We start from the raw sequence: 27,071 nt of genomic DNA on the forward strand, positions 1-27,071 counted from the left end.
GTCTCCCTTTTATTTGGAAGCAGCAAAGTTACAGTGTGAATGTGGAAAGGGTAAGGTAATTGTGGAATGTGGCAGCATTAGTAGCGAGAGCGATACCAGCACAGCATGTAACAGACAAGGCAGTAGATATTTGTAGCAGTAGATGTGTGTAGTAGTTATAGTGGTGTCTATGTAGTGGCATTGGGCGATTAGCAGCAGGGAATAGCAGCTGTGGCCATGGTTTCAACTGCACACCCATCATATGGTACAGCACATGATGGTGGGCAGGCTGAAAGCAGCAGTGGCATGATGGCAGCAGCAGTCATAAGGTACAGAATATGAAGGTAACCTGGCAGACAGTGGCAGTAGCACAATGGGGTATCATCAGCAAGGGCAGATCTATTCATTAGCCTGAGCTGGAGGAGTGTAAAAATCCTCATGGATCCTTGCCTTGTTCATTTTGACAAAAATTACGTTTTAGACCTTGGTGGAGGAAAACATCATCTATTTGAGCGTCATAATGCGCCTACCATGCTGAAATCTATCTCTGAGATGACATTAGAGGCTGGACAAGACAGTACACACAGAGGAAACTGGGTCATTTCCAGCCACTGTTCCAGTACAGTCCATGGCACCAGGGAACAGGGTTTGTGCAAGGGAAATGCAACAGTCATTTAGAAAAGGAAAGCATTTTGCACAATTTTATTAAGATGTGGGCTGGCTTCTACAAAGAAGACCAAGAGAAAGAGGACAGACTTATATTGATTCAAATTGTTGGTCTGTTTAATTTTCCCACAGGATCCGGTAATGTTGTCTCATGTGTGGCAATAGAGCCCTATTACCAATGTTTATATTTGAATGCCTATTGCTTATTTTAATCCTGCAGAGCTTGCACATGGCAGTGGTTCTGTGTGCTGTCCTTGTGGAGAAAATATGTCATACAGGAGTTGCTCACACAGAGCTATAGGTAGCTAAGCTTGGTCTAACTATAGCACCCACAGTATCAGCAGCATCACCAGTTCCTGAGCTGACCACAATACAGGGAGTGCAGAATTATTAGGCAAATTAGTATTTTGACCACATCATCCTCTTTATGCATGTTGTCTTACTCCAAGCTGTATAGGCTTGAAAGCCTACTACCAATTAAGCATATTAGGTGATGTGCATCTCTGTAATGAGAAGGGGTGTGGTCTAATGACATCAACACCCTATATCAGGTGTGCATAATTATTAGGCAACTTCCTTTCCTTTGGCAAAATGGGTCAAAAGAAGGACTTGACAGGCTCAGAAAAGTCAAAAATAGTGAGATATCTTGCAGAGGGATGCAGCACTCTTAAAATTGCAAAGCTTCTGAAGCGTGATCATGGAATAATCAAGCATTTCATTCAAAATAGTCAACAGGGTCGCAAGAAGCGTGTGGAAAAACCAAGGCGCAAAGTAACTGCCCATGAACTGAGAAAAGTCAAGCGTGCAGCTGCCAAGATGCCACTTGCCACCAGTTTGGCCATATTTCAGAGCTGCAACATCACTGGAGTGCCCAAAAGCACAAGGTGTGCAATACTCAGAGACATGGCCAAGGTAAGAAAGGCTGAAAGACGACCACCACTGAACAAGAAACACAAGCTGAAACGTCAAGACTGGGCCAAGAAATATCTCAAGACTGATTTTTCTAAGGTTTTATGGACTGATGAAATGAGAGTGAGTCTTGATGGGCCAGATGGATGGGCCCGTGGCTGGATTGGTAAAGGGCAGAGAGCTCCAGTCCGACTCAGACGCCAGCAAGGTGGAGGTGGAGTACTGGTTTGGGCTGGTATCATCAAAGATGAGCTTGTGGGGCCTTTTCGGGTTGAGAATGGAGTCAAGCTCAACTCCCAGTCCTACTGTCAGTTTCTGAAGACACCTTCTTCAAGCAGTGGTACAGGAAGAAGTCTGCATCCTTCAAGAAAAACATGATTTTCATGCAGGACAATGCTCCATCACACGCGTCCAAGTACTCCACAGCGTGGCTGGCAAGAAAGGGTATAAAATAAGAAAAACTAATGACATGGCCTCCTTGTTCACCTGATCTGAACCCCATTGAGAACCTGTGGTCCATCATCAAATGTGAGATTTACAAGGAGGGAAAACAGTACACCTCTCTGAACAGTGTCTGGGAGGCTGTGGTTGCTGCTGCACGCAATGTTGATGGTGAACAGATCAAAACACTGACAGAATCCATGGATGGCAGGCTTTTGAGTGTCCTTGCAAAGAAAGGTGGCTATATTGGTCACTGATTTGTTTTTGTTTTGTTTTTGAATGTCAGAAATGTATATTTGTGAATGTTGAGATGTTATATTGGTTTCACTGGTAAAAATAAATAATTGAAATGGGTATATATTAGTTTTTTGTTAAGTTGCCTAATAATTATGCACAGTAATAGTCACCTGCACACACAGATATCCCCCTAAAATAGCTAAAACTAAAAACAAACTAAAAACTACTTCCAAAAATATTCAGCTTTGATATTAATGAGTTTTTTGGGTTCATTGAGAACATGGTTGTTGTTCAATAATAAAATTAATCCTCAAAAATACAACTTGCCTAATAATTCTGCACTCCCTGTAGAAGTAGATCTGGCTCTGAAATTTTTTGGAAGGTTTAGTCTGTACCTGTACCTTGTAAGACCGTGAACCGGGGAGGGACCCCCAGGATACAGCAAAGTCATGGAATAAGGAAAGCGACACGGACACCAGCTTCTGATGCAAAAACAGTAACTTTACTGAACAGGGGGATAAACAATAGTATTAACAGTAATGACAACTGTGGTTACAGAGTATTTATCACATATATATCAAATACAATAAACACCTGACATTCCTTTCTCTTGCCCCCAAATGACACTGTTCATGTGCCCTGAGTACTCTCAGCCTGGACGCTGGAGTGGCCTTGTAGTGTAGCAACAGTGGAGTGTCCAGAATACCCTATACCCCAGGCTCAGAGTCACGGTACCAGCCCAAATGAAAAACCGTACCCAAAGCGGCGTTCACAGCAGAGCCTTCAAGTCGATACTGTGCCGCAGGGTAACGGACCTGACCGTTGGCGCACACGGCAAAGTCTACAAGTCAATAACTGTGCTACTAAGTTGCTGGCCTGGGTATGTCCTATGTTTACTGGTTGCTCCAGACAGACAGCAAGTCCCTGCCACAACATGTGACCCTGCAGAACCTGTACTCCGACCCTCTGTTCCGATCAGCTTCCTGACGCCGATACTCATTCCTGCGAACAGAATCCGGATCCACACGGTTCTCTCATGCAGCTCACAAAATGGCTGACTTCTTCTTCTCCAAGCTGAGCAACTACACCTCTCCTGGTAACTCCAACCGTTCCATGGCTCCTCCAGCCTTCTGGGACCCGGTCCTTTCTCTCTGGGAAGCCTTCTGGATCGCTGACCCTGGCCTGGTCCTTATCCAATGGGGACTTGCACCAACTCACAGGTCCTTCCATCCACCATGAGGCCTCACAGGGTCTGTAACTACATTCCACGGTCCAACTGACCTTCCGGGAACCGATCCTTTCTCCCTTGGCAACATCTGTATTGCTGACAGGCATCAGTCACTTCTGACAGTCACTTTGACCGCTCCAAGTCCCACGGACCTGAGGATGACACTGGATCCTGTATTCATCCTTTGCACAAACATGTCTCCTCATGTCACCATTTCCTGCTCAGTCTGGCACACAGCAGCATGAGTCATCATCTGTTTTGCATATCTAGATCCAGCAGTAACTTTGCTGTGTGGGGAAACGGCAGCCTCTTGTGGCAGAAAACAGAATGACAGTCTCAGAAACAGCATTCAAGAATCAGTGGCTGTTTCTCCATCTTACAACCTTGCCTCTGCTCCTTATTTTTGCCATTGCCACCACCCTCAATCCTGTTACTATGTCCTGTCTAACACACAATCATCATCATAGTCCTCACCCTTCCAGACACTTTTATTAGATTGTGATATGCCATTTTGGTCACATTGTCTTCCCTCTCAGTTTCCTGATCTGTATTTGCATTGGGTGCAATTGTTGCTATCAGTGCCCCTACGGCCACCATCAGTACTACTACTACTACTACTGTCTGGCAGGTTGGTGCTGATATTACACACATTCTGACAGGGAGGATGGGGCGTTTTTTCTTTTGCACTCTTCATTTTTTCAGAACTTTTATTGAGGCCTATAAATGAAAAGTCATGGGTTTGTTACACACAAAATATTAAACAGCAAAAACTAAATTGCAAGTGTTTGTCTGTAATTTATAGACAGATGTCCCGAATCCTTACCCTTCCACAAACACACTGTACACTAGTATTGACAATTTACGATGGTAATAATGCAATATTTGCAGTGAAACATGTTTGAACTACAAACCGGATTCCAAAAAAGTTGGGACACTATACAAATCGTGAATAAAAACTGAATGCAATGATGTGGAGGTGCCAACTTCGAATATTTTATTCAGAATAGAACATAAATCACGGAACAAAAGTTTAAACTGAGAAAATGTACCATTTTAAGGGAAAAATGTGTTGAATCAGAATTTCATGGTGTTAACAAATCCCCAAAAAGTTGGGACAAGGCCATTTTCACCACTGTGTGGCATCTCCCCTTCTTCTTACAACACTTAACAGACGTCCGGGGACCGGGGAGACCAGTTTCTCAAGTTTAGAAATAGGAATGCTCTCCCATTCTTGTCTAATACAGGCCTCTAACTGTTCAATCTTCTTGGGCCTTCTTTGTTGCACCTTCCTCTTTATGATGCGCCAAATGTTCTCTATAGGTGAAAGATCTGGACTGCAGACTGGCCATTTCAGTACCCGGATCCTTCTCCTACACAGCCATGATGTTGTAATTGATGCAGAATGTGGTCTGGCAGTATGTTGTTGAAAAATGCAGGGTCTTCCCTGAAAGATATGACGTCTGGATGGGAGCATATGTTGTTCTAGAACCTGAATATATTTTTCTGCATTGATGGTGCCTTTCCAGACATGCAAGCTGCCCATGCCACACGCATTCATGCAACCCCATACCATCAGAGATGCAGGCTTCTGAACTGAGCGTTGATAACAACTTGGGTTGTCCTTGTCCTCTTTGGTCCGGGTGACATGGCATCCCAGATTTCCAAAAAGAACTTTGAATCGTAACTCGTCTGACCACAGAACAGTCTTCCATTTTGCCACACTCCATTTTAAATGATCCCTGGCCCAGTGAAAATGCCTGAGCTTGTGGATCTTGCTTAGAAATGGCTTCTTCTTTGCACTGTAGAGTTTCAGCTGGCAACGGCGGATGGCACGGTGGATTGTGTTCACTGACAATGGTTTCTGGAAGTATTCTTGAGCCCATTCTGTGATTTCCTTTACAGTAGCATTCCTGTTTGTGGTGCAGTGTTGTTTAAGGGCCCGGAGCTCACGGGCATCCAGTATGGTTTTACGGCCTTGACCCTTATGCACAGAGATTGTTCCAGATTCAACTTATTTTTCCTTTAAAATGATACATTTACTCGGATTAAACGTTTGATCTGTCATCTACGTTCTATTACAAATAAAATATTGACATTTTTTATCTCCACATCATTGCTTTCAGTTTTTATTCACAATTTGTTTAGTGTCCCAACTTTTTGGGAATCCGGTTTGTACATGCTCTGACAATGCAGTTTCTTTGCAATGATGTCAGATCTTGCAATGTAAATATTCATTAAACTGGTTATGATAATGGTGTTATGATTACCATATTCTATCTATTGCAGTAAAATTATTGAATGCTTTTTTTAAAGAATAGCACACAATCACTAGAACTCGGGTGTGACTAATTTTTTTTTTTGCTATTCTAGACATATTTTCAACTAGACACACTGATGCAGTTGCCTTCAGTAATATGGTCATAATTTGCATTACTGATATGAAATGTGCATGCTCTTGCGGTGCCCTATCTACCTCTTATCTTGTAGCATTGTACGTGTTTAGTAACACTTCTTTAATGCATTGAGATACCCAGTTACAACGAGAAATAGAAACTGACTTCTAGAAAACAAATAGGGCAGTCCTCACTGCTTGCAAGAATCTATAATGTAGAACTAGTTGCCAGAAGCTGAGCTAAAAGTAGCTTGCCAGCAAAAACGCCTGACAGTGAACAATTCTCCCTCCCTCTCTTTCCATGATTATGCCCCTTAATATAAAACTAATTAGCAAATATATTATTCTATCCTTATAATCTTCTTATATTGTCCCTATCACAATTCACACGTAACAGTGGATTGCTGTTTGACAGACAGAGCAACAGCACTGGATCCTTCCAGGTCACAAGTGGAATGCAGAATTAGGTTCTGTTTGTTCTGCACAGGCAACTCCCTGTCTGTTGCCCCCCATATTGGCTGATCCAGGCTGTATGTTAGCCTTTCAGCCAATCAGGGTGAGCGCCCCTCTACTTCCTCCCAGTGTTATGTCACAAACCGTTTTCTTCATTCCTTGTGGTTTTATCCATCAACACGAACAGTCTAATGACCTGTTTTACATGATTCATCCTAAACTAATCAAATATCTTTGGATTCATTTTGACAATGCATTTCTTAAATACATTTATGCTTAGTCTGAATAGGTATGCCCATGCAAAATAAAAATTGGTCAGCACCGGTCTCCTACGAGGTGAGGCAGGGAATACCAGTTTTTGGCATCCCCTTCCAGTGATGTGATTGGCTGGAACAGCACTCCAGCCAATGGCAGCGCTATAGCTGCATAGGAAAGGGCAGAACCTCCCTGTATGCAGCAATTCTAGCTGGTAACTGCATGCAAAAAAGGTTCTGTGCATTTCTGTGCTGCTTTTGGCTCGCTGGGACTTGTGGTGCACACCACTGCGCTTTAACCCTTACTTGCTAAAAGAAGAAAAAAAGAACAACATCTGGAATTGCTGCACAGTTTTTTTTTTTCATTTGCAGCTGTTCCAGATCCCAAAACCATCCTCCGTCCTTGTCCCTCCCTTCAACCCCCCCATAATTTTTTTAATGGACGCCATTTGGTTTGTGCGCATTTTTGGGACATTTTTTTTTACAATTTTCCAGTGCATACCTGCCTGATCAGCACCTTGGGATTATTCTTTGCGCTTTTTTTTTTTTATCACATCTATGTTGAATTTTCCATTTTTGGTTCAAATAGAAGAAATTGTAGTTAGGGCTTTATATAAAAATATATATAGTGTTCTATATGTAGAGATATAAGTAAATTTTTAGCCAGTGTTCACTTTGTTAACACTGTAGTGAATTGTAGTGTACGGGAGAGTAATACCCCGTCACTACAGAAGGGTCACTTGGGTATTGTCGTTCCCCCTGTATTCTTGGGAAGGTTGGTATAGAACATCTTGTCAATGTACTGCTATGTATTTTCCTGTTACTGTGAAACGTGCATGTGCAGGCCGGCTAGGGTGTCATTCTAGCTCTGAGTCACTAGAGGGAGCTAGGGAACCCTAGGTTATATAAGGCCCAGTCAGGAAGTAGTAGCAGGGTTCAGACAGTGGGAGCAGAGGTCAGAAATGATCCTGTGTCTGAGTGAAGGCCAGGCTATGGGCCTGTGAGAGCATAGCAGGCCTGAAGCCTGCCGACTAGGAGAGGGTAGTAAAGGCCCTGTAACCGGGTTCCGGATCCAAGGAAAAGGTTCCCCTCCTGAGTCATCATCCGTTTAGCTGAAACAGCATAAGCAAGTCACCAGCCAAGACACAGAATACCACAGAGGCCGATCAGATAAAGCAAGAGGTACTCAAGATAACAGAGGAGGTACTAGATAAGGACAGCTTCAAGGGTACGCCAGATAAAGGACATTAGACCTTGGAGAGAAAGTCACATGTTTCAGGACCAGTCAGGAATAGTGTGCAAGCCGCCTGTACTGCATCTCCTGTAATCAACACTCTGTATAAAACATTGCTAAGACCGGCCATTCTGTAATTCCAATAACCACCTGTATTCTTATGGAAAACCAACTGTCTTTCATGGAACGGCGCTTCCAACTGCGTCCATGTATTATTATCGCTGATATTCAGTAAAGTTCCAGTTTTTGTTGGCTACCCTATGCTTGCTTCATTCTTCCACCATACCATACACGGCGTGTCACCGTTTAATTGACACTGGCGTCACGAACTTTTAAATACCTGCCTGTTCCAGTATTTGCCCCAATTGAAGACGACAGTGGATCCCAGGTTAGTGAGTCAATCTGCACTACAAAGCCCAGCATACACTACTGACCCCCTGGGACACTGCATCGCTCTTTTTGGCATCACGAACAGGATCCGCATACTTCTGAAGTGCAGAGAAGTGTGAACTGTGTGCTTTAACTATTCCACCACCGTATTACAAAGACTGTAACCTTTATTTCTAAACCTGTGGATTACAATTGTGCCTGGGAGGAATCAGAGACGCTGTACTGTGTTGCGCTACCCCCAGAGAGAAAATCGCATTTGTGGACTGTGTTTTATTGGACTTTTCATCATCCTGCTTGCTGTCAGTGAATTGCAGCATCAGGACATCTAAAATGGCCACCGACGCCATGAGGCTTTTTACTGCGCCATCAGGATGTGCAGAGGCGCGAATATTTGGCGCCAACATCCCCCAAGACAGAGGAGGAGATTGCCCTGGAGCGCCACCCACCTTGAGGAGTGATGACGTGGCTGAGTTCCTTGGTGAGTTACGCCTGGGAGGCGGGCCTCAGATGGAGGTAGACCGGCCCAGTGAGTGGGAGGAGTCAGTGTCGACTCTGCACCCAGTGAGAAGAGAGATGGCGTGTGCTGCGGAGCTGGAAGTCGAGACCACGTGTGAGTGGGGCGCCACTCCACCGGACTTTCCCGAGTTGGGGCCATGGGACCCTCTAGCCTGGACGGCCACCCCCTGGGCCCAGGCCATGGACTTGAGTATCACCCGTCCTGAGTCCCCACCGATCCGTCGCCGGCACGCGGAATGGCCGACTATCATGGCCGAATTGAGAGCCGCGGTGGCTAAGAAGAACACCAGCCGGAAAAAGCGGTTCGAGGAAATGGCCAAGTCCATCCAAGGGGACTCCTTTCCGGGTAAGCCCCAGCTAGAAAGGCGCCGCGGGATCGTGGTGTCCTTTGACAAAGAAAAAGGGTACGGGTTCATCCAGGAGTTGGGAACTGGCCGGGACTTTTATGTGAACCGGCGGTCGGTGAAGCGGCACTACCTCCCGGAGCATCTCCATAATTTGACCATGGGAGAGATCGAGGAGTATACCCCCGCCGAAAGTTTACGGGGCCCCTACGCTACCGCAGTCACTCGCCCGAAGGCGCCGGCTGAGACCTGGGACCCTGAGAAAGAGGGGACAGATCCGGGTGAGACAGAGGGAGTGAAAGTTGAATCGGCCCGAACCACCCACCGGCATAGCCAGGTGTACTTAAGTCCCGATGTCTTCTGGGAGCCCATCGTGCTGCAGGGGCTGGAGGAACGATATCCCCCTCCTGATGCGGTGAGGCGAGAAGAGGAGAAAGAGCGACAGGACAGCTGCCAGCGGGCGGAAGAATGTACAGAGGCCCGACGTCGAGCAGCGGCTGCCACCGTTACCCCAGAGGCCACTGTCACAGAACCTCCGGTAGCTCCGACGACCTGCACCAAGGCTGACCTAGAGGCCCTACGCAAGAGAGTGTATTGGGTGGCGGACCTCGGGTGCGCAGGAGGCGTGCGGTGGTTCCCGTTTCCTAGGACGGATGCCGAAATGGAGGCAATGAAAGACAAGCCTCCCCCTCTAAAGATTGTCAGAAGAGATGGTTTCCAGATGTGGCCGGCCTTGCCAGAACAGTTGCTGCAAGTTCCGTACATTGACTCTTCATCTGAGGAAGAATATGACACTCGCCTGTGAGTACGCTTTTCCTCATGTCCATCTCCCTAATGGCCGTTTTGTCCCTCCAGTTGGCAGAGCTGGTCAAGCTTGCTGCCAGTTACCCACGGCCGGTGGCATTCTAACTGAATAATAGTGCCATTGTATACCACTGCTTCCAGCTGCCCTTGTTATGTTTGGGACATCCGGTTTGCTGCTATAATCCCAGTTGTGCCTTAGTTTGCACTGTTTTTCCCTTTTTACCCCCATTTCAGGTTGAAAAGACATTTTTATGTCAGCACTATTTTAAAGGGTAAGCAGGACTTGCCAGGATAACATGGCCCTGGTATTGTCAGAGTCCTATATTGTCATTTTATATATGTGCTGCTGACTGTATTTAGTAACCGTTTTTTTTTATTCAAGTATATGTGCCCAGAGATGGACTTCCTATGTGCAAGCCTCTGAGAGGTTAATTTTATTACGGACTTATTTATTGTCATGGACTATCCTGGTTCTTTAAACATCCGCTGTGCCAGGTCAGCGCCCCCGTTCCACTCACTATCCTGAGAAGAAGAGAACGACGCCCCTTGTCACCAGACTTCACCTTTGCCAATTGGGTCTGATATGAGTGTAATTGACATATATGTATGTATGCATGTGTCTTTCTCTATTTCAGGTAATGATTCCAGTTGGGCGGGCCCTGATGGAGTACGAGGTCGTACTCAGCTTAAAGCAGCGGGGTATGTAGTGTACGGGAGAGTAATACCCCGTCACTACAGAAGGGTCACTTGGGTATTGTCGTTCCCCCTGTATTCTTGGGGAGGTTGGTATAGAACATCTTGTCAATGTACTCTATGTATTTTCCTGTTACTGTGAAACGTGCATGTGCAGGCCGGCTAGGGTGTCATTCTAGCTCTGAGTCACTAGAGGGAGCTAGGGAACCCTAGGTTATATAAGGCCCAGTCAGGAAGTAGTAGCAGGGTTCAGACAGTGGGAGCAGAGGTCAGAAATGATCCTGTGTCTGAGTGAAGGCCAGGCTATGGGCCTGTGAGAGCATAGCAGGCCTGAAGCCTGCCGACTAGGAGAGGGTAGTAAAGGCCCTGTAACCGGGTTCCGGATCCAAGGAAAAGGTTCCCCTCCTGAGTCATCATCCGTTTAGCTGAAACAGCATAAGCAAGTCACCAGCCAAGACACAGAATACCACAGAGGCCGATCAGATAAAGCAAGAGGTACTCAAGATAACAGAGGAGGTACTAGATAAGGACAGCTTCAAGGGTACGCCAGATAAAGGACATTAGACCTTGGAGAGAAAGTCACATGTTTCAGGACCAGTCAGGAATAGTGTGCAAGCCGCCTGTACTGCATCTCCTGTAATCAACACTCTGTATAAAACATTGCTAAGACCGGCCATTCTGTAATTCCAATAACCACCTGTATTCTTATGGAAAACCAACTGTCTTTCATGGAACGGCGCTTCCAACTGCGTCCATGTATTATTATCGCTGATATTCAGTAAAGTTCCAGTTTTTGTTGGCTACCCTATGCTTGCTTCATTCTTCCACCATACCATACACGGCGTGTCACCGTTTAATTGACACTGGCGTCACGAACTTTTAAATACCTGCCTGTTCCAGTATTTGCCCCAATTGAAGACGACAGTGGATCCCAGGTTAGTGAGTCAATCTGCACTACAAAGCCCAGCATACACTACTGACCCCCTGGGACACTGCAGAATTTTTATACTACAGTTTTTGCACGCATGCATAATATGTGTGACTGCATGCGTGTTGCAAAGCACCGATCAGTAGTGTGCTCATTTACATCTGCACATTTTTTTTTTTCTTTTGAGTGAAAAAAGACCTGCAGTTCGTGGTAGTTGTGTGAGTGTGTGTATGTGTGTGTGTGTGTCTGTATATATATATATATATATATATATATATATATATATATGTATACAGTACAGACCAAAAGTTTGGACACACCTTCTTATTCAAAGATTTTTCTTTATTTTCATGACTATGAAAATTGTAGATTCACACTGAAGGGATCAAAACTATGGTTTAACACATGTGGTATTATATACATAACAAAAAAGTGTGAAACAACTGAAAATATGTCATATTCTAGGATCTTCAAAGTAGCCACCTTTTGCTTTGATTACTGCTTTCCACACTCTTGGCATTTTCTTGATGAGCTTCAAGAGGTAGTCACCTGAAATGGTTTTCACTTCACAGGTGTGCCCTGTCAGGTTTAATAAGTGGGATTTCTTGCCCTATAAATGGGGTTGGGACCATCAGTTGCGTTGTGGAGAAGTCAGGTGGATACACAGCTGATAGTCCTACTGGATAGACTGTTAGAATTTGTATTATGGCAAGAAAAAAGCAGCTAAGTAAAGAAAAAACGAGTGGCCATCATTACTTTAAGAAATGAAGGTCAGTCAGTCCGAAAAATTGGGAAAACTTTGAGTGTCCCCAAGTGCAGTCTCAAAAACCATCAAGCGATACAAAGAAACTGGCTCACATGCGGACCGCCCCAGGAAAGGAAGACCAAGAGTCACCTCTGCTGCGGAGGATAAGTTCATCCGAGTCACCAGCCTCAGAAATCGCAGGTTAACAGCAGCTCAGATTAGAGACCAGGTCAATGCCAAACAGAGTTCTAGCAGCAGACACATCTCTAGAACAACTGTTAAGAGGAGACTGTGTGAATCAGGCCTTCATGGTAGAATATCTGCTAGGAAACCACTGCTAAGGACAGGAAACAAGCAGAAGAGACTTGTTTGGGCTAAAGAACACAAGGAATGGACATTAGACCAGTGGAAATCTGTGCTTTGGTCTGATGAGTCCAAATTTGAGATCTTTTGTTCCAACCACCATGTCTTTGTGCAACACAGAAAAGGTGAACGGATGGGCTCTACATGCCTGGTTCCCACCGTAAAGCATGGAGGACGAGGTGTGATGGTGTGGGGGTGCTTTGCTGGTGACACTGTTGGGGATTTATTCAAAATTGAAGGCATACTGAACCAGCATGGCTACCACAGCATCTTGCAGTGGCATGCTATTCCATCCGGTTTGCGTTTAGTTGGACTATCATTTATTTTTCAACAGGACAATGACCCCAAACACACCTCCAGGCTGTGTAAGGGCTATTTGACCATGAAGGAGAGTGATGGGGTGCTGGGCCAGATGACCTGGCCTCCACAGTCACTGGACCTGAACCCAATCGAGATGGTTTGGGGTGAGCTGGACCGCAGAGTGAAGGCAAAAGGGCCAACAAGTGCTAAGCATCTCTGGGAACTCCTTCAAGACTGTTGGAAGACTATTTTAAGTGACTACCTCTTGAAGCTCATCAAGAGAATGCCAAGAGTGTGCAAAGCAGTAATCAAAGCAAAAGGTGGCTACTTTGAAGAACCTAGAATATGACATATTTTCAATAGTTTCACACTTTTTTGTTATGTATATAATTCCACATGTGTTAATTCATAGTTTTGATGCCTTCAGTGTGAATCTACAATTTTCAGAGTCATGAAAATAAAGAAAACTCTTTGAATGAGAAGGTGTGTCTAAACTTTTGATCTGTACTGTATATATATTTCAGTTAGTGTCAGTTTAGAGTTTTGCACGAACGCACCATCTGCGTACGTGCATTTTTTTCAACCACTGAGCTACGATCAGTAGTGTCCCTTACTGATCACGTCTGCTCAGTTTGCACTGCAATTTTTCTTTTGTGTGCAGAAAATACTTTTTTCGTGCAGAAAATACTGTTGTTTTTACTTTTTTATTTTCTTCTAAATCTAATTTCAAATTTATTACAAGCCCCTTCACGTTTGAAAACACAACATACACAACAATCACACGAAAAAAACGGTTTCCACGTTTAACATGTCACACCCCAATAAAATAAAAATGGCCCATCCATCCCAGCGAGTATACTCAGCTGAAGAGGCATACACCAAGCTTGCCTCCGATACTGAGTCTGCTAATGAGGGAGAAGAGTTGCCACTTTCCTTTACTCCTCTATTCCCTCATCATCCGCTGATGAGGGACCCTCTAGAAGGCGTCCCAGGGTAGCAGCAGAGGCAGCCCCCCAGAGTTAACCCTTATGGAACCAACCCCGTTATGATTATCAGACCCAAATTGCAGATTTTGAGGGCAGGTCTGGAATACAGATGGATAGTGCAGGCTTTACTGAACTAGACTTTTTCAAAATCTTCTTCTGAAGATTTTGTAAATTTAATGGTGGCCCAAATCAATTTATATGCCCAACAATCTATTGATCAGAACCCTAAATCGGGATACACTAGACACCTAGTTTGGACCCCAGTAAATGCAGCAGAGATTATGAAGTTTTGGGAACTCGTGCTGCTCGAGTATTGTAAAAAAATAAAATAATGTTTGACAATATTGGAGTTCGGACATTTTCTACCAGACTCCAATATACAGAAACACCATGACCCAGAAGCAATTTGAGTAAATTAGGAAATTTCTACACTACAATTCACAATGCCCACTCCAAAACGACCCAACATTTGACCGTCTGTTCAAAGTTAGGCCTGTCATTGACCACTTTAACACCAAGTTTGCTGAGGTGTACAACCCAGATAAAAGTGTCTGTGTAGATGAGTCCCTATTACTTTTCAAAGGGAGGATTGGATTCCGCCAGTACCCTGCCTAGCAAACGATCAAGGTATGGCTTCGGGTACACCCAAAAGTTCCACATTTACAAAGGTAAAGATTCCCGGATAGAACCCCCAGAATGCCCACCCATTCTAGCAGTTAGGCCCCTTTCACATGGGTGAAAATTGCACCCGCACTGAATCCGGACCTATTCACTTCAATGGGGTGTGTATATGAGCGTAGATTTTCACACATCACTTGTGCGTTGCGTGAAAATCGCAGCAAGCTCTATATTGTGTGTTTTTCACGCAACACAGGCCCCATAGAAGTGAATGGTGCTGTGTGAAAATCTTCATTATTTTCCCTCATAACATGGTTATAAGGAAAAATAATAGCATTATTAATACAGAATGCTTAGTAAAATGTCCATTGAGGGGTTGAAAATAATAAGCCAACTTAACTCAACCCATCCACTTGATCGAGTAGTGGATCTCCTCTTCTATCTACTTTCTTCAGGACCTGGCAGTGAAGTCATCAAAGGTCCTTTAGCCAGGTCCTTAAGAAAGTAGAAAGAAGAGGAAATCCGCTATGCGATCAAGTGGATGGGGTGAGTTAAATTTGTTTATTTTTAACCCCTTAATGGACATTTTACTAAGCATTCTGTATTAAGAATGCTATTATTTTCCCCTATAAAATAATAAAATCTACACAACAACGATCCCAAACCTGAAGTTCTGTGAAGAAGTTCGGGTCTGGGTACCAAACATGTCGCTTTTTCTCACACGTGTGCAAAACGCAATAAAACACTTTGCACTCGTGAGGAAAAATGGTGCATTTTCCTGCAACGCACCCGCATCTTGTCCAGTCCTCACACGCGACACCCATGTGAAAGAGGCCCTAGTGGGAAGATCTTGTTGGACTTACTGCACCCACTGCTGGATAAGGTCTACCACCTCTATGTGGATAACTATTATACCAGCATTCCTCTATTCATGTCCCTAACTGCCAGAGGTACTGTGGCTTGCAGCAGAGTGCAGAAAAGGCCTCCTAGATCCCTCGTAGGGCAGCCACTGAGAATGGGTGAAAGTAGGGCTTTCCTCCATAAAAACATGCTGGAGGTTAAGTACAAGGACAAGAGGGATGTCCTTGTTCTGACCACTATTCACACTAATGCCAGGTCCCCCAAACCAGTTTGTATCCTGGACTACTGGACTACAACAGGCACATGGGAGGGGTAGATCTTTGTGATCAACTTCTAAAGCCCTACAGTGCCACGTGAAAAACAAAAGTGTGTGTCACGGGAAAGGAAGGTAGATGGAAGTGCACCCCCTAGACTGCCACCCTCAACCCTGTCCCTGCCTACTAGCACCAGAGAGGGTACCGGACAGCTAGGCAGAGAATGGTATGTGAGATACATACAGGCAGACAAATGGACAAGGAAGTGGACAAGAGAGAGGTACCCTATGAAGGAGAAGGCAAAGGCGGGTCAGATAGCCGAGGTCAGTCTGGGAGGTCATGTCAATACATAGGGAAGAGGCAGGTGGCAAATCCGAGAATGAGCCAAGGTCAGAATCTGAGATGTAGCGTCAAAACCAAGGGAGCAGGCAAAGGGAGGTCAGGAAACCGTCAAGGTCAAATTCCAGAGTTCAATCAATTGATTAGCTAACAATACACACAGCCTAAGAGACTAAAATCACAGGCAACCTGTAGCCAGCAGACACCTGCATTTATAGTGGGGAGTGAGGGTCATGTGACATGGCCAGTGTCACATGACAGACGGACAGACAAGTCGAGCATTGAGTGATCAGCTCGGCGCTCAAGGCAGACCTAGGAGCAGGGAGCCTCCCAGCTAGCAAAGCTGCACTGGGAATGAGGCCAAACACAGATCCTCGCTCCTGAAGCTAAGCAGCAGGTCTGTGGCTGATGGGAGACCGAGTGTGCCTTCAGCGCCCTGTTACAGTGTGATACATAAAGCTGGCTGTACACATTGTACAGATGGCAATTTGCAATGTGTATGTGCTATTTCAATCTTCAGGCCACATAGGAACTTTCCTTCAGTACCAAGAGGTGGTTATCAAGGCCCAAATTTTCCAAACCCAGGCCGGAGAGGGTCCCAGCACATCTGGAAGTTATGGTGCCCGTGTCGTACTAGGGCAACATTTTCCAGGTCAAGTCCCCCAGACAACAAGGAAGGGAAGGACCCAACAAAAATGCAGGGTGTGTTCCAAAAGGGGGATAAGGAAAGACATAATTTCCCACGGCAAAACCTGGCCTGTGCATGCAGGAGTGTTTTAAAATCTATCACTCATCCATGGAGTATTAATTTAATTTCATCCTTTATGCTCCCTGTGATATATTCACTTTATATCTCTGATTTAGGCTACATGCACACAAACGTGTGCTGTCTGCATCAGTATGTCTGTTATGAAGCCCTTCAAAAAAATAGAACATGTCCTATCCTTGCGGACAAGGATAGGCATAGTTACAATGGATCCACACAAAAAAAATGATCCGTTTTTTTGGGGGGCGGATCCGCAATCTACCGACCGCAAAACACATACGGTTGTATGCATGTCCATCTCGCTTGCATATCCACTTTCCAACAACCACTACATATTATTTTCTATGAGACAACTATTAGGTCAAAAGTCCCCCTACCACCCCATAAAATGTTTGTACGGGGGTGCTCTTTCAAAAACTGGGGTCACTTCTTGGGGTTTTTAATTTTTAGGGACCTCAGGAATCTTTTTAATGCGACATGCAACCTAAAATCCATGTCTGCCAATTCAGGCCTGTCAGCAAAATCCATATTTATCTGTTTGCCTGCTGTGTGCCCATACAGCAGGCTACAAGCACATATGGGGTGTTTCCTGAATGGGGAGAAAATGGGGAACACATACTGGGGTGCATTTTCTCCTTTAACCCCTTGTGTAAAAGAATAAATGAACATTGGTGGCTCAGTGCGCCCCCTCAACCCCCCAGTATTAAAGTCATTGATGGCAGTGGCCACAGGGTCCCCTCCACTTATCTTCATTGGTGGCTCAGTGGCAGTTTCTGATCAGAGCCCCAGGAATGTAATCCTGGGGCTCCAATTGGTTAACATGGCAGCCAGGACTCTACTGAAGCCCTGGCTGCCATGGTAAGCTCCCTACAGCTGTGTGTACTATGCACAGGACAGCAGGGAGAGTGTGAAATCCTATTCACCCTAATAGATCTCTATTAGGGTGAATAGGACAAAGGATGAAAAAATCCCAGGTTCCAGCCCCTAAGGGGGCTAAAAGTTATTAAATAAAAAGTAAAAAAATAAAATAAAAATTATAATACCAAAATATTAAGTTTAGATCACACCCTTTCCCAATTTTACATATAAAATATATAAACAATAAATAAATAAACATATTACATATTGCCACGCCCAAAAAAGGTAAACTATTAAAATATCAAAATAAATATATTCTATGCGTAACAGAAAATAAATAAATGATTAAAAACAACATGATTTGTAATTTTTTTTTGTCACCTTGCCCCCCCAAGAAATAGGATCGGACTGTTCGATTATGAGTGTTCCATAAAATTTGCGAATGCATGCAGCTTTTTAGTTTTTTTTTTTTTCTGTGTGTTATCGAATGGTATTGAGTATCGCATTACTTTTTTATGGCATTGCAACAACCTTACTGGGGTGCATCTTCCACTTGAACCCCTAATGGAAAAAAAATTGGGGTCTGCTAGTAATTATATATTTTTCACAAATGTGTGCTTTGAAATCCTTTAACAAGTGTTTCTGCCTTCTGTGAGACACCTGTTTGCTGCAAAGTGCCCTTTCTACCACTTAAAATGTTCGTACGGGGGTGCTCTTTCTAAAATGGGGTCACTTCTTGGGTTTTTTAATTTCTGGGGACCTCAGGAATCTTTTAAATGCGACATGACACCTAAAATCAATGTCTTCCAATTCAGGTCAGCAACTTCCATACTTTGCCGTTTGACTCTAGAGCCTTGCTGTGCACCCAAACATCAATTTTGAGCACATACTTGCCGTATTCGGGGGAAATGGGGAACAAAATGTGGGGTGCATTTTGTCCTGTTACCCATTGTGAAAGTGAAAAATGTGGGTGTAAAGCAACTTTTTCTGGAAACATTCAAATTTCAAGTGCTCATTACACACCTTGAAATATTTCTTAATGGATGTACTTTCCGGAATGGGGTCACATTTTGGGGATCGCCACTGTGGGGCCACCTCAGGGTCTTCATATGCGACATAGCTCTCAATTACCATTCCAGCTAAATCTGTTCTCCAAAAGCCATATGGTGCTCCTTCCACTCTGAAGCCCGCTGTGCGCCAATACATCAGTTTTTGAGCACACATTGGGTTTTTCTGTAAACTCCAGGTTCAGTGTAATAGATTTTGAGCTTTGTTTGGCTGTTAACCCTTGATGTGTTGCAGAAAAAATTGATACAATTTTAATATCTGCTAAAAAAAAAGTGACATTTTGAACTTGAATTCCCATTTTTCCTTTAATTCTAAAGGGTTAACAAAGTTTGCAAAATCAGTTTTGAATAGCTTGAGGGGTGTAGTTTCTAATATGGGTGGTTTCTAATATGTAAGCCCCAGAAAGTCACTTCATAACTGAACCGGTTCTGAAAAAATTGGGTTTTGGAAATTTTCTAAAACATTTTAAGATTTGCTTCTAAACTTGGAACATCCTACAAAAAAATAAAATGTCATTTTCAAAATGATACAAAAATGAAGTAGCCATATGGGGAGTGTAAAGTAATAAATATTTTTGGAGGTATTACTATCTATTATAAAAGTAGAAAAATAGAAATTTGGAAATATACACATTTTTCAAAAAAATTTGGGGTAAATTTAGTATTTTTTTTATAAATAAAAATATTTGGACTCACTTTTACCACTGTCATGAAGTACAATATGTGATGAGAAAACAATCTCAGAATGGCCTGGATAAGTAAAAGCATTGTAAAGTTATTACCACATGTCAGATTTGCTAAAAATGGCCTGGTCCTTAGGCCTCATGAACACAACGTTTTTCAAGTCTGCATCTGAGCCACAGGTTTTGCGGCTCGGGTGCGGACCCATTCACTTTAATGGGGCCGCAAAAGATACGGACAGCACTCCGTGCTCTGTCTGCATCCTTTTCTCCATTCCGTGGCCCCGCCAAAAAAATATAGCATGTCCTATTCTTGTCCGTTTTGTGGACAAGAATAGGCATTTCTACAATGGGCTTGCATTTTTTGCGGATCCGCGGTTTGCGGACTGCAAAAAACGGAACTGTCGTGTACATGAGGCCTTAAGGTGAAGAATAGCTGGTTTCTGAAGGGGTTAATAACCAATACCAGCAGGCTACTGACATAAAAAAAATATTACCAGCAGAGTGTCCTGCTTAAACAGTGCCAACATAGCGGTCTTTTATAAACAGTCCAGCACAACATCCATAAAAAGTTTAATCTTTGTTGGTCACCATTAAAACGTTTCCATAAGGTGCATATTCAGAAGCTAGGCATTTCAGATGAATGCATGTTGTCCTTCATCATGGCATAATATTATGCTATAATAAAGGACGACATGCGTTCATCTGAAATACATAGCTTCTGAATATGCGCCAAAAATTCTTGTCTGCAAAATGAAAAAAAAAAAGTAAGTAGGACATGTTCTATAATTCTATAATTCATGCACACGATCCGTCCTGATTTACAATGCAAGTCAATGGGGACGGATCCGTTTGCCGTTGACACAATATGGTGCAATTGCAAACGGATCCGTCCCCCATTGACTTTCAATGTAAAGTCAGGAGTCCCTTTTATACCACCGGATCGGAGTTTTCTCCAATCCAATGGTATATTTTAACTTGAAGCGTCCCCATCACCATGGGAACGCCTCTATGTTAGAATATACCATCGGATTTGAGTTAGATCGTGAAACTCAGATCCGACAGTATATTCTAACACAGAGGCGTTCCCATGGTGATGAGGATGCTTCAAGTTAGAATATACAAAAAGAACTGTGTACATGACTGCCCCCTGCTGCCTGGCAGGTGCTGCCAGGCAGCAGGGGGCAGACCCCCCTGTATTTAATGCATTGGTGGCCAGTGCGGCCGGCCCCCCCTCCCTCCCCTGTAGTACTGTAGATTCATTGGTGGCCAGTGGGCCCCCCCTCCCTCCCCTGTAGTACTGTAGATTCATTGGTGGCCAGTGCCCCCCCTCCCCTGTAGTACTGTAGATTCATTGGTGGCCAGTGGCCCCCCCCTCCCTCCCCCTCCTAATTAAAATCCCCCCCTATCATTGGTGGCAGCGGAGAGTACCGATCGGAGTCCCAGTTTAATCGCTGGGGCTCCGATCGGTAACCATGGCAACCAGGACGCTACTGCAGTCCTGGTTGCCATGGTTACTTAGCAATTTTTAGAAGCATTATACTTACCTGCGATGTCTGTGACCGGCCGGGAGCTCCTCATACTGGTAAGTGAAAGGTCTGTGCGGCGCATTGCCTATAGCACAGACCTGTCACTTACCAGTAGGAGGAGCTCCCGGGCGGTCACAGACATCGCAGCTCGCAGGTAAGTATAATGCTACTAAAAATTGCTAAGTACCATGGCAACAAGGACTGTAGTAGCGTCCTGGTTGCCATGGTTACCGATTGGAGCACCAGCGATTAAACTGGGACTCCGATCGGTACTCTCCACTGCCACCAATGATGGGGGGAGATTTTAATTAGGAGGGGGGCCCACTGGCCACCAATGAATCTACAGTCCTACAGGGGAGGGAGGGGGACCGGCCGCACTGGCCACCAATGTGTTAATTACAGGGGAGGGAGGGGGGCCGGCCGCACTGGCCACCAATGTGTTAACTACAGGGGAGGGAGGGGGGGCCCACTGGCCACCAATGAATTTAAAACTGGGGAGGGAGGGGGGGTGCCCCCTCCTGCCTGGCAGCACATGATCTCTAACAGGGCGCTATGATACGCACAATTAACCCATCAGGTGCAGCACCTGAGGGGTTAATTGTGCGGATCACAGCCCCCTGTAAGAGATCGGGTACTGCCAGGCAGCAGGGGGCAGTCATGTACACAGTTCAAAGTACAAACCGGATTCCAAAAAAGTTGGGACACTATACAAATCGTGAATAAAAACTGAATGCAATGATGTGGAGGTGCCAACTTCTAATATTTTATTCAGAATAGAACATAAAACACAGAACAAAAGCTTAAACTGAGAAAATGTACCATTTTAAGGGAAAAATATGTTGAATCAGAATTTCATGGTGTCAACAAATCCCCAAAAAGTTGGGACAAGGCCATTTTCACCACTGTGTGGCATCTCCCCTTCTTCTTACGACACTCAGACGTCTGGGGACCGAGGAGACCAGTTTCTCAAATTTAGAAATAGGAATGCTCTCCCATTCTTGTCTAATACAGGCCTCTAACTGTTCAATCATCTTGGGCCTTCTTTGTTGCACCTTCCTCTTTATGATGCGCCAAATGTTCTCTATAGGTGAAAGATGTGGTCTGGCATTATCTTGTTGAAAAATGCAGGGTCTTCCCTGATAGAGATGACGTCTGGATGGGAGCATATGTTGTTCTAGAACCTGAATATATTTTTCTGCATTGATGGTGCCTTTCCAGACATGCAAGCTGCCCATGCCACACGCACTCATGCAACCCCATACCATCAGAGATGCAGGCTTCTGAATTGAGCGTTGATAACAACTTGGGTTGTCCTTGTCCTCTTTGGTCCGGATGACATAGCATCCCAGATTTCCAAAAAGAACTTTGAATCGTGACTCGTCTGACCACAGAACAGTCTTCCATTTTGCCACACTCCATTTTAAATGATCCCTGGCCCAGTGAAAACGTCTGAACTTGTGGATCTTGCTTAGAAATGGCTTCTTCTTTGCACTGTAGAGTTTCAGCTGGCAACGGCGGATGGCACGGTGGATTGTGTTGACTGACAATGGTTTCTGGAAGTATTCCTGGGCCCATTCTGTGATTTCCTTTACAGTAGCATTCCTGTTTGTGGTGCAGTGTCGTTTAAGGGCCCCGAGATCACGGGCATCCAGTATGGTTTTACGGCCTTGACCCTTACGCACAGAGATTGTTCCAGATTCTCTGAATCTTCGGATGATGTTATGCACAGTTGATGATGATAGATGCAAAGTCTTTGCAATTTTTCGCTGGGTAGCACCTTTCTGATATTGCTCCACTATCTGCACAACATTGTGGGAATTGGTGATCCTCTAGCCATCTTGGCTTCTGAGAGACACTGCCACTCTGAGAAGCTCTTTTTATACCCAATCATGTTGCCAATTGACCTAATTAGTGTTAATTGGTCTTCCAGCTCTTCGTTATGCTCAAATTTACTTTTTCCAACCTCTTATTACTACTTGTCCCAACTTTTTGGGGATTTGTTGACACCGTGAAAATTTGAATCAACAAATTTTTCCTTTAAAATGATACATTTACTCGGATTAAACGTTTGATCTGTCATCTACGTTCTATTACAAATAAAATATTGACATTTGCCATCTCCACATTGCATTCAGTTTTTATTCACAATTTGTTTAGTGTCCCAACTTTTTGGGAATCCGGTTTGTATATTTTAACTAGAAGCGTCCCCATCACTATGGGAATGCCTCTGTGTTAGAATATACTGTTGGATCTGAGTTTTCACGAAAAAGCTTTTATGCAGACGGATCTGCGGATCCTTCTGAAAAAGCTTTTATGCAGACGGATCTGCAGATCCTTCTGTGTGAAAGTAGCCTACGGCCACGGACCACGGACGCCAATCTTGTGTGCATCCGTGAATGGGTCCGTGAACCGCTCTCCGTAAAAAAAATAGGACAGGTCCTATTTTTTTGACGGACAGGAAACACTGATCACGGATGCGGCTGCAAAACGGTGCATTTTCCGATTTTTCCACGGACCCATTGAAAGTCAATGGGTCCGCTAAAAAAAAAAAGGAAAACGGCACAACGGCCACGGATGCACACAATGGTTGTGTGCATGAGGCCTTAGGGAAACTTTTTAATGCTGACCAATATAGATTAAACTTTTTATGGGCATTCATCTTGGAAGTTTACTACTGTTTCTGCAGCGACTTTTCTCTTCCATGCCTCATCCTGGAGTTGGGACTGCCAGAGGTGGACTGGTGAGCTGGTTCTTGTTTTTTGTGTTTTTCATAAACAGTGCCAGCTTAGTGATCTTCCTGTGCATGTCAAAAGGAGGGATTCACTGCATAAGTATTTAATAAGCAATCACCCCTATATCTGGAGACTTTTGGATTATAAGAGCTCATGCATACAACCGTATGTATTTTGCAGTCCACAAAAAATGGATTCAGCAAAAAATACGGATGACGTCCGTGTGCATTCCGTATTTTACGTAACGGAACAGCTGGCCCCTAATAGAACAGTCCTATTCTTGTCCGTAATGTGGGCAATAATAGGACATGTTCTGTTTTTTTGCAGAACGGAAATACGGACATATGGAAATGGAATGCACAAGGAGTAACTTCAGTTTTTTTTTTTTTTTTGTGGAACAATTAAAATGAATGGTTCCACATATGGTCCGCAAAAATACGTTCATGTGCATAAGCACTAAGGCTGGGTATCCTTGCAGCAGCTGTAATAGCTGAAATTCCCACCTGCTTGGCGCACAAATTTGCAGGTTAATATAAGTAGTACCTTTAAAATTACTGGCTAAGTTGATTTCAGTTACACGGTTTTCTAGCATAAATTATTGCAAATGTGCCAGGCTGCCACCACTTATTGGGGAGCACCATTTATATAGCACTGTTGATTTATATAGCATTTTAACATCACAGTGTAGCAATATGCACACTCTGACTATTACAAGTTTGAACTGATTGTCTGTCTCAGTGAACTGCTTTTCCTTTTTGTGGAATTTCTTTAAACATGGCTTAATTCACCTAACTTAAACTATTGTTAACATTTGCTAAATAATTTCCTTCTTGTTTTTCAGCACTTTATGGGCTACTATTTGATGATCACAAAGAGGCAGGCTTCGCCAATTATCGTCTATGGGAGTCTTTGGGATTTGTGATCGCATATGGATACAGCACATTTTTATGTGTGTCAGTTAAATTATACATTTTGCTTGCAGTGCTGGCAATTGGCATGGTACTTTATGCATGTGTCGAATATGGTGAGCATAAAAAAATATCTAGCAAAAGGGTTATGCAAGAATCAGATGATTCCCTAAAAAAACAGACAGTCATGTAGCAATTGGGGTTATACCGTACTACTGGCTCTTTGACTGATTATGTTAAGTAAGGCTAGGTCTACACAATCACATTTGTCGCGCGACAATAAGTTGCGCGACAGGGCACAACTACACTGCAACATTTGTTGCGCGACATTTTGTTGCACCAATGTCGCGCGACAATTTTTATAATGGCAGTCTATGGTGTCGCACTGCAACATGCGACATGCTACGACTGCGATGTGACAGTAGCAAAAAAAATCCTTCTTGAATGGATTTTCTGCAACCGTCGCGTCGCAGTCGCAGCATGTCGCATGTTTCAGTGCGACACCATAGACTGCCATTATAAAAATTGTCGCGCGACATTGGTGCAACAAAATGTCACGCAACAAATGTCGTTGTGTAGACCTAGCCTTAAGCTACATTGATATTGCATATTCTCATAATGACCTGTAATTTTTACTTAAGTATAATACCAATACAACTAGAATCTCTCCAATACTATTGAACTACTTGTACAAGTTCAGGAATTTTGCGTCTTGTACTCCATTTGGCAGATTTATGAACGTGTTTTGTAGAAGAATATTCCACCCAAAAATCTCATGTCTTAGTATTAAACTTTTAAAATTAATTTTATTTTGATAAAGTTAATGTCACAGTATAATTGTAAACTAATGTTTGTATGGCAATACAATACTATAATTCAGTCCAAACTATTCATTTTACATAAAGAATATGGCTTAAAGAAATTAAAGGCATTTTGTTAAATCTAGAATCCTTATTTCAGTGTGAAGGCAGGCTTTCTGGTACAGTATAATTTGACAGTCCTCTTATTTAGAATCTTATGATGTTCATTGTCATAGTTTGTAGGGTGGTGTCACACCAGTGGATACCCTTTAAAATCTCATTCAGACATCCATGTCCGTTCTTAAATCTGTGAGCAGGTGGTCAGTGATGCATCCGTGAATCTCTCCGTGAAGGATCCTTGTTGGGTTCGTTTGTCCGTTTTTTGCTGTCTGAGTTACAGCTAAATAATTTTCAAAGCATCTCTTCCTAGTGATCCATGAAACACGGATGCAACACGGATGGCATCCGTGGTTTTCACGGGCCCATAAACTATAATAGACGTGATGGACAAAATAGAGCATGCATCCGTGCTATAAACACTGACCCACGGACCGTGCTAAAACACTGATGTCTGAATACACTCATTAAAATATTTGGGAACGTGTGCTGTCCATGGAGAACTGACGTGTGAATGAGGCTTAAGGAAAACAAATTGCAGGCCAGATTAAGTGCAAATAATTCAACTTTATATGACTGTATTTGCAGTTGTGTTCATTAGAGTCTTCATTTTAAATAGACAAGCACAGTACACTGTGGATTTACCCCTTCTTGCTGCAGCGATTTTCTGTTTTTGCATTTTCTCTTTTTGCTCCCTGCCTTCCCACAGCCATAACTTTTTTTTTTTTTTTTTCTGTTCACATGACCATATGAGGACTTGTTTTTTAATATTGCATACGATTTTGTGGGAAGCTGGAAAAAAAAATTCCAAATGGGGTGGAATTGGAAAAAAGCCACAATTCCACCACAGTTTTATGGGTCTTGTTTTTATAGCATTCAATATATGGTAAAACTGAGTTGTGCACTTTATTCTCCTGGTAGGTATGTTTAGGATGATACCACATATGTATAGTTTTTCTTGCATTTTAATGCTGAAAAAATAAATAAAATGTAAAACAAATTCTCATCACCATATTCTAACCCCCGTAAGTATTTTATAGTTATTTCTATGGAAATGTGTGAGGACTCATTTTTTTGAGGGGCAATGTTATTTTTTATTAATAACTAGGGTTGAGCGAACCCGAACTGCAAAGTTCGGGTTCGTACCAAACTTTAGGATTTTTGGACCCCAGACCCGAACCTGAACATTTCAGTAAAAGTTTGGGTTTGTTGTTCAAGGATTTCATGTCGCTTTTTGAAAGGTTGTAGACCAGCCAATGAACAAGCGTTGAACTCTGTGCCCTTAGAAGCCATCACAGACATGTCTACTAATGGCATGGCTGTGATTGGCCAGTGCAGCATGTGACCCAGTCTCTATATAAGCTGGAGTCACGTAGCGCTGCACGCCACTCTGCTGTTACTAGTGTAGGGAGAGGTGTACATTGTGCAACGCCATCTGTGGCCCATTTAGGGCAAAAATCTTAATTTTGCAGCCTTTGCTGCATCTGTCATTGTAAGATACACCCTATACATACTGCTGTGCTATTCTGGTATTTAAAAAAAACACCCATTTAGGGCACAAAAACGTAATTTTGCAGCCTTTGATGAATATGTAATTGTGAGATACACCCTTTAGATACTGTTGTTCTATTCTGTTATAAAAAAAACACCCATTTTGGGCAAGATCCTAAATTTGAGAAA

General features: G+C 43.6%; 1 protein-coding gene across 1 annotated transcript in view; it reads left to right on the forward strand.

The window, feature by feature from the left end:
• The window catches only part of LOC122936338 (protein unc-93 homolog A-like), a 411,461-nt gene extending 386,624 nt beyond the window's left edge, over positions 1–24,837 (forward strand). The window contains exon 8 of the mRNA XM_044292489.1: positions 24,408–24,837. Within this exon, the coding sequence (XP_044148424.1) occupies positions 24,408–24,667 (260 nt within the window). The 3' untranslated portion in view covers positions 24,668–24,837. The remainder of the gene's footprint in view (positions 1–24,407) is intronic.
• The last annotated feature ends 2,234 nt before the right edge of the window (positions 24,838–27,071 follow it).

The sequence above is a fragment of the Bufo gargarizans genome, chromosome 4, assembly GCF_014858855.1.
Source record: "Bufo gargarizans isolate SCDJY-AF-19 chromosome 4, ASM1485885v1, whole genome shotgun sequence".
In the NCBI taxonomy this organism is placed as follows: Eukaryota; Metazoa; Chordata; class Amphibia; order Anura; family Bufonidae; genus Bufo; species Bufo gargarizans.